The 8985-nt window shown below is 36.8% G+C and overlaps 2 protein-coding genes across 2 annotated transcripts; one reads left to right on the top strand and one right to left on the bottom strand.

The window, feature by feature from the left end:
• Nucleotides 1–4676: 4676 nt before the first annotated feature.
• LOC137658345 (cuticle protein AM1159-like) lies at nt 4677–5536 on the top strand. Its single transcript, XM_068393018.1, has 2 exons — nt 4677–4880; nt 5227–5536. The coding sequence occupies exons 1-2, from the start codon at nt 4714–4716 to the stop codon at nt 5420–5422; spliced, it is 363 nt and encodes a 120-aa protein (XP_068249119.1). The 5' UTR covers nt 4677–4713; the 3' UTR covers nt 5423–5536.
• Nucleotides 5537–7848: 2312 nt separating this feature from the next.
• Nucleotides 7849–8985, bottom strand: LOC137658344 (cuticle protein AM1159-like). The gene is made up of 3 exons (XM_068393017.1): nt 8964–8985; nt 8419–8627; nt 7849–8138 (listed from the first exon to the last, which is right to left on the bottom strand). The coding sequence occupies exons 1-3, from the start codon at nt 8970–8972 to the stop codon at nt 7943–7945; spliced, it is 414 nt and encodes a 137-aa protein (XP_068249118.1). The 5' UTR covers nt 8973–8985; the 3' UTR covers nt 7849–7942.

Genomic DNA, 8985 nt, shown 5'->3' with positions numbered 1-8985 from the left:
TATTGTTTTCCATCATGCCATAGAATCATTTTGGCAATTCATATGAAGTCATCTAAAGAATATTATTATCATCAATATCTTTTCCTGCAAGATAAAAGTGTAAAAATAAAATCACAAGACGTTTCTTCACAGCATAACATGAGAGAGAAAAACGAGAAATGATTAACCCTTTAAGCGTCATTGCACGTATTCTACATATTTTATGTACGGCAATTTCTAGTTTTTCTTTTCTTATTAATGCGTATAAATATTAAAAAAGAAAATCAACAACTTATACATAAATAGAAGAAAGAAATTTATTCAACTATACGATCATGTTTTTGTGAACGATGTCCCAAATTAGACAGTCTTCTGGAATGAGTGATAAACATCTCCTTGCAGTGTAGGAATTAAAAGGGTTAATCAATTTAATCTTTTTTTTATGGCAGCCTCAGTTTGAATGAGTGAAAATCTCTCTTTTAGGGCATCATCGATATCAACTGATGCTTTTCAGAATTGCGTTAAAATTTGTGTTTGTTTATTGATATTCAGATATTGGTTTTTAATGTGTGTGACGCGGATAGTTGACGGGTTATCAGTTTCCCATTTAACTTAGGAAAATTCTTAAAGAGAACAATGCAGAGTAACATTATGTCGTTTATATATCAAAAGTCTTACGTTATTGGAAAGATCATTGAAATTATGCAGTTTTCGGGAGAAAATAACAATATCGTAAATGATATTACCAATTGATTATTGCCATAATTTCTTGAATAGTGATATAGCTAACATTGAAAGTGTGAAAATACTACTACTACTACTGCTGCTACTAACTTTATCAGAGCCCTGTGAATGATAACATCCACAAAGATGTCTCAATAAATTCAATAAGAAATTCAATCTTTTATCAATTGAATTGAAATGACTGGATATCCTATTAAAAATCTTCCTAATAGCTACCATCAAGTGGGCGGAAAAGGGCGTGGGTATGAAGAATGTGGGCGGATTGTGAGTAACAGATGTGGATTGGGGGCGTGGAGGAAATCTCGATTTGTTACGAAGGGAAATATCTTCATTAATGGATTGTATGTTAAACAACGTTTGATTAGTTTAGCTCCTTGGATGGGTGACTGACAATGAATACTGACACTTTCTGAGAATGATTGTAGGGAGAGTTGGGAGCATGAGTCTCGCAGTTTCATCCCAAAATTATTTATTTCATAGTAAAGTCTCTCTCAAGTTTAAAAAAAATTTTAATCTGATGATGGAGATTAATGTCAAAATTACAAATATAACAATTAAGTAAATACATTAAAAATAAAGTCAATAATAATAAAGGATGAAAGAGATCACTTAGATAAGAAGAGAAGTTAATGATGTAATGAAATCGATTGAATTGATAAAACTAGACATAATTGACAAAGTGAAAATGAGACTGATAGAGAAAAATAGTGATACTTCAGGTCATTGAATTAAATATTGAATATATAAGATTATAAACAACACTAAGAAAGGAAAGAGAAATTTCGAGATAAAAACATGACCATCATTAGCAAAGAGTAAAACGAAGAAAAAGGACAGGTGTCAATTAACGGGATATCCTTCAATCTTTTCCAGCCACTATTAGGATATGGAAGGAGACATAACTTTGGCGTTGCATTGTAGAAGGTCAGAGAGATGTTCTCAAGATACAGAGAGCTTCAAGATCTATGAAAGTGTCTGGGGTTATCTATATAAGCTTCGAGAAGTTGAGATGGTAGAAGACTTCAAATCAATCAATCAATTGTGAGGTTGAGCAAAATCAAGAACAATTCATGAGCTTTAAGATCACCTAAGTCCAATTAAAATGACCTTGTCCAGTGAATTGAATAATTGTTAAATGCGTCGTGAAGGGTCATCCAATCTATTCCTAAAATATAAAGGTCCAAAAATTTCAATAGAGAATACAGCACCAAAACTCCTCTCTCCTTAAAATCTGAGAACGTCCATCTGTCTTCAAGAAACTTTCCAATGTCCTTCTGTCTTCAAGAAATTTGAGAACGTAATACTGACTTGAACAAAAATTGTGAACGTCCCTCTGTTTTCAAGAAATTTGACAACGTCCAACTGACTTCAAAAAATTTGAGAATGTCCCTCTGTTTTCAAGAAATTTGACAACGTCCCTCTGACTTCAAAAAAATTGAGAATGTCCCTCTGTTTTCAAGAAACTTGACAACGTCCCTCTAAACTCAAAAAATTTGAGAACTTCCCTTTGTTTTCAAGAAATTTGACATCGTCCCTCTGACTTCAAAAAATTTTAGAACGTCCCTCTGTTTCCAAGAAATTTGACAACGTCCAACTGACTTCAAAAAATTTGAGAATGTCCCTCTGTTTTCAAGAAATTTGACAACGTCCCTCTGACTTCAAAAAAATTGAGAACTTCCCTCTGTTTTCAAGAAACTTGACAACGTCCAACTAACTTCAAAAAAATTGAGAATGTCCCTCTGTTTTCAAGAAACTTGACAACGTCCCTCTGAACTCAAAAAATTTGAGAACTTCCCTCTGTTTTCAAGAAACTTGACAACATCCCAATGACTTCAAAAATTTTTAGAACGTCCCTCTGTTTCCATGAAATTTGACAACGTCCCTCTGACTTCAAAAATTTTTAGAACGTCCTTCAGTTTTCAAGAAATTTGACATCGTCCCTCTGACTTCAAAAAATTTGAGAACGTCCCTCTTTTTGCAAGAAATTTGACATCATCCTTCTGACTTCAAGAAATTTGAGAACATTCCTCTGTTTTCAAGAAATTTGACAACGTCCCTCTGACGTAATGAAATTTGAGGTCTCTCTGTTTTCAAAAAAAATTTGACAACGTCTCTCTGATTTCAGTGAATTTGAGAACGTCCCTCTGTTTTCAAGAGATTTGTGAATGTCCCTCTGACTTGAAGAAATTTGAGAACGTCCCTCAGCTTTCAAGAAATTTGACATCGTCCTTCTGACTTCAAAAAATTTGAGAATATCCCTCTGTTTTTAAGAAATTTGACAACGTCCCTCTGACGTAATGATATTTGAGAAAGTCCCTCTTTTTTCAAGAAATGTGACAACGTCCCTCTGATTTAAAACAAATTTGAGAACGTCCCCGTTTTTAAGAAATTTGACAATGTCCCCCAGTATTCAATATATATGAGAAAGTTCTTCTGACTTAAAAAAAGAAGATTAAGAACGTCCCTCTATTTTCAAGAAATTTTCAAAACGTCCCTCTGTCTTCAAGAAATGATCCAATCAACCAGATCTACGAAGACCCATATTCCGAACAAGAACGAACCACCTTGACCGTGACCTTGCACAGGAAGGGGTTAAGAGGTGTGGGGGAGGGGGAGGGGAGAGATGATAAGGGAAGGGGTACGAGAGGGTCCTTTTGCTAATCTCAAATTCCAGTCAACAAAAAAGTAAACAAACGAGTTTTATTTTTGCCGGTAACTTTGACCTCTCTTTTGTTCGTTTGAATTTGGTCACATGGAAAAGACTTTGACCTGATTAATAGGGTTGTTGTTCTATTATTGAGAGGCATATGGTACTGGCAATCCAGCAGCCTCTTCATAAGGCATTGATAGCGAGCATATTAGAGACGATTCGGAAATGAAAATAACTTGGCATTCCTCGTCTGGTGAGGTAAGTCTTGTTTTAATTTTCCTACTTTAATTCATTAAAGCTTCAGTTGCCTTTTAAATTCAACAAGTCTTGCTTAGGGCTTCATTTTCCTTCAATCCTTCTCATCATCTATTCATGAAAATATTTCATATTTTTATTTTCATTTACTATACATCATATATCACCATTTTTTACCTTCCTATCAAAAATATTTTTCTAATTTACTAACCTATTTGACTAACCTACTTCTCAGCTTCTATTCCCCCATTCCTCCTCCATTTTCAAGGACGCTCCCTATTCCTCAACGTCATTTCCTAATATGATTCACTAACCCATTCATCGTCTAAAATATTTCCTCCTTACCTTCTTTTTCTCAATCATACAGCATTATTGATCTCTCTCTCTCTCTCTCTCTCTCTCTCTCTCTCTCTCTCTCTCTCTCTCTCTCTCTCTCTCTCTTACCCTTTGATATTTCCTCCACCAGCCCTAAACTGTTAGTTTCCCTACTCATAGCCCCATACCAACTGGACCTCCATAAATATCCCCCCTCTCCAACACTACTTCATTTCCCTAAATTACCTTGAGGACAAGTCGCTCAGAGGAGACCGTCTGACGCAGAGATGAAAAGGGGTGGGGCCAAGATGGATGCTTGAGGTATATAATTGGACTCTCTTGACCACAGGGCATCAGAGTAATCCTGCAAGTCCTACCGGAAACATGAAGCTGGTGAGTGCTTGATACTTGCAAAAACTCTCAGTTCATTGTGTTCTCTTTCACTCCCATTAGTATTCAATATCTCTCAATGATTATATGTGTATTGTTTGTTAAATTTAATTTTACATAAATATGTCTATGGTTTTGTATTCATGGTGAGGCAAACTTGTCAGTAATTCATTATTCTTAAAATTAATTGTATTTAATTGATTATATACTTGTACTCTCTACACATTGAATTGTAAGGAAAAACATTCGAGTGGAGTTTTCCAACGCATGATATTCCTTCCCACATTCGACCGCTTCCATCTGAGTCTCACCCAACTCATCTCTCTGTCCCTTTCAAGTTCGTAGCCGCCCTCCTCGTGGCCTCAGTCGTGGCAGACAAGATGCCCCTCACCAACCCGAGGTTGGCCACCATCCTCAAGAACGAACAACATACCCCGGACGAGTTCGGAAACCACAACAGCGACTTCGAGACCGAGAACGGAATCGAGGTTCACATCTCGGGATCCCAGGGAGAGTCCGGAGGCGCCAATGTCATTGGCTCATGGAGGTACGGGGATCTTAAATGGCTTTTCTTTGCTTTTTCTGTTTTCTTTGTTTTCTTTCTTATTTCCGAGAGAGAGAGAGAGAGAGAGAGAGAGAGAGAGAGAGAGAGAGAGAGAGAGAGAGAGAGAGAGAGAGAGAGAGAATTCCTTAAGGTAGACTAAAATATTAAAGATATTTAAAACTATTCTAAGATACTCTATCTAGAAAAGCTTGACGTTTCCAAAACAATTCAGGATCTGAAGATCCCTAGATAATGTTGGTCCTATTGTTCCCTAAATAATTCATTATCTCCCAATCCCTGAACAATGCAGGTCCTAGTAACTGACCCTGTGGTACCCCTTCCCTTCCAGCTACGTCCAGGACGACGGTAGCCTCGCCAGCCTCAAGTTCGTGGCCGACGAGTTCGGATACCAGCCCGAGTCTGACCTCCTGCCCGTGGCCCCACACTTCCCCCACCCCATCCCACAGTTCGTCCTCGACCAGATAGAGTTCGCCAGACTCGAGGACGAGCGAAGAGCCCGACAAGGAGTCAGCGCCGAAGATTAGACGGATATCACGACCCAATTGAATAGATACATAGAACGGATACTTCAGCTATTTATTTATTGAATGTATATAAGATATTTATGTCAATGATACATATCTGAAAATAAAATAATAAAGAATACCCTTTACGACTACTGTTTTCTCTCTTCCTATTAAAAGAATTATTATAATCAATATCAATCGTAGGAGGTCACAGCGTGAATAAAACACATGGCATTTCTTCACAGAACAATATTACCTTTCCTGAGAGAGAGAGAGAGAGAGAGAGAGAGAGAGAGAGAGAGAGAGAGAGAGAGAGGGAGAGAGTCTGTACAAGTAATTAATCCTATGAGCAGCATTACGAGAGTACAAATAATTAACCCTTTAAGTGTCATTGGACACATTCTATATATTCTGTGTCCAGTAGTTTCTAGTTTTTCTTTACCATTATTTAAGTGTATCCATCTATTGCAAAAATTCATAGGCCTACACGTTTTGGAAAATGGAAATTTATATATATTGTATATTCATAGCTCAAAATGATTTTGTGGAAGATGTCTCAAAATTAAATGGGCCAGTTGCATGTGATAAATATTACCTGGCAGTGGTGGGATTAAAAGGTTTCATCAATTCAAACCTACTTTACAGACTCAAAATATCTAGTGAATAAAATAATCCATTTTTAACGCTTTAGCAAAATGAAGATTCGATCAATGGGTCCTTTTTCAAAATTGCAGCCTCAGTATGAATAAGTGCAAATCTCTCCTTTAGGGCATCAAGCAATATCAACTGACGCTTTTCATAGTTGCGTTATAATTTATGTTTGGTTTGCTTATTGATAACCAGATATTAGTTTTTAATGTGTGACGTGGATAGTTGGCAGGTTATCAACTTCCCGTTTAACTGAGGAAAATTCTTAAAATAGAAAAATGTAGGGTAACATTATGTAGTTTATCTTGTTAATTGGGAAGATTATTAAAAATTATTCAGTTTTCGGGAGAAAATAACAATATCATAAATGATATTAACTATTGATTATTACCATAATTTCTTGAATAGTAATATAGCTAGCATTGACCGGGTGAAAATATTACTACTACTACTACTACTACTACTACTACTACTACTACTACTACTACTACTACTACTACTGCCTATTTTATCAGAGCCCAATAAATGATAAAATCCATAAAGATGTTTCAATAAATTCAATGTGGAATTCAATCTTTTATCAACTAAATTGTCCAATTCAAATCCAAAATGACTGGAAATCCTATTATCAAATCTTCCTCCTCGTTTACATCATATGGGTAGAAAGTGGGCGTGAGAAATTGTCAGTAACAGGGGTGGGTTGTGGGCGTGGAGGAAATCTCCTCCATTTGTTAAGAACAGAAATATCATTATTACTGGAGTGTATGTTAAACAACATTTGATTAGGTTAGCTCCTTGGAAAGGTGACCGATAATGAATGCTAACAGTTTCCGAGAATGACTATAGGAGATTTGTGGGCATGAGTCCCGCAGCTTCATCCCAAAAAATATTTGCTTTATAATAAAGTTTCTCTTAATTTCAACAAAATCTTGATCTAACGATGAAGATTAATGCCAAAGTTACAAATATCTTACGGTATGAAAAAAATACATTAAAAATAGAGTCAATAATGATAAAGGAAGAAAGCTATCACTTACATAAAAACAAACGTTACGGATAAAATGAAAGAGATGAAAATGATAAAACTAAAGACATAACTGACAAAGGAAAAATTAGACTGATAGATACAAACACTGATATTTCAGGTTATTGGATTAAAGATTAAATAGTTGAGATTATAGAAAATACTAAGAAAGGAAAGAGAAATTTCGAGATAAAAATATGACCTGTCCTTTTACTCCATATTTTGAGTCTGTAAAGTAGGTTTGAATTGATGAAACCTTTTAATCCCACCACTGCCAGGTAATATTTATCACATGCCACTGGCCCATTTAATTTTGAAACATCTTCCACAAAAACATTTAGAGCTATGAATATACAATGCATATAAATTTCCTTTTTCCAAAATGTATAGTCCTATGAATTTTTGCAATAGATCGATACACTTAAATAATGGAAAAGAAAAACTAGAAATTACTGGACACAGAATATATAGAATACGTCCAATGACACTTAAAGGGTTAATTATTTGTACTCTCTCGTAATGCTGCTCATAGGATTAATTACTTATACAGACACTCTCTCTCTCTCTCTCTCTCTCTCTCTCTCTCTCTCTCTCTCTCTCTCTCTCTCTCTCTCTCTCTCTCTCAGGAAAGGTAATATTGTTCTGTGAAGACATGCCATGTGATTTATTCACACTGTGACTTCCTACGAGCGATATTGATAATAATTCTTTTAATGGAATAAGAGAAAACGATATTCATAAAAGTTATTCTTTATTATTATATTTGCAGATATGTATCATTGACATGAATATCTTGCATACATTCAATAAATAAATAGCTGAAGTATCCGTTCTAAGTATCTATTCCAGTGGGTCTTGATATCTGTCTAATCTTCGGCGCTGACTCCTTCTCGGGCTCTTCGCTCGTCCTCGAGTCTGGCGAACTCGATCTGGTCGAGGACGAACTGTGGGATGGGGTGGGGGAAGTGTGGGGCCACGGGCAGGAGGTCAGACTCGGGCTGGTATCCGAACTCGTCGGCCACGAACTTGAGGCTGGCGAGGCTACCGTCGTCCTGGACGTAGCTGGAAGGGAAGGGGTACCACAGGGTCAGTTACTAGGACCTGGATTGTTCAGGGATTGAGAGATAATGGATTATTAAGGGAGCAATCGGACCTAAATTATCTAGGCATCTTTAATATTTCGGTCCACCTTAAGGAATTCTCTCTCTCTCTCTCTCTCTCTCTCTCTCTCTCTCTCTCTCTCTCTCTCTCTCTCTCTCTCTCTCTCTCTCTCTCTCTCTGAAATAAGAAAGCAAACAAAGAAAACAGGAAAGCAAAGAAAAGCCATTTAAGATCCCCGTACCTCCATGAGCCAATGACATTGGCGCCTCCGGACTCTCCCTGGGATCCCGAGATGTGAACCTCGATTCCGTTCTCGGTCTCGAAGTCGCTGTTGTGGTTTCCGAACTCGTCCGGGGTGTGTTGTTCGTTCTTGAGGATGGTGGCCAACCTCGGGTTGGTGAAGGGCACCTTGTCTGCCACGACTGAGGCCACGAGGAGGGCGGCTACGAACTTGAAAGGGACAGAGAGATGAGTTGGGTGAGACTCAGATGGAAGGGGTCTAATGTGGGAAGGAATATTATGTGTTGGAAAGCTTCAGTTGAATGTTTTTACTTACAATTTAATGTGTAGAGAGAACAAGTGAATAATCAATTAAATACAATTAAATTTGAGTAATAATGAATTGTTGACAAGATTGCATCATTGCATGAATACAAAACCAAAAACCTATTTATGTAGAATTAAATATAACTAATAATACACAAATACTCATTGAGATAAATTAAATACTAATTGGAATGAAAGAGAACACAATGAACAAAGATTTTGCAAGTATCAAGCGCTCACCAGCTTCATGTTTCCGGTAGGA

The sequence above is a fragment of the Palaemon carinicauda genome, chromosome 19 (assembly GCF_036898095.1).
Source record: "Palaemon carinicauda isolate YSFRI2023 chromosome 19, ASM3689809v2, whole genome shotgun sequence".
NCBI classification, from domain to species: Eukaryota; Metazoa; Arthropoda; class Malacostraca; order Decapoda; family Palaemonidae; genus Palaemon; species Palaemon carinicauda.
The sequence above is the reverse complement of the archived record's forward strand: the minus strand, read 5'-3'. Positions and strand labels throughout refer to the sequence as shown.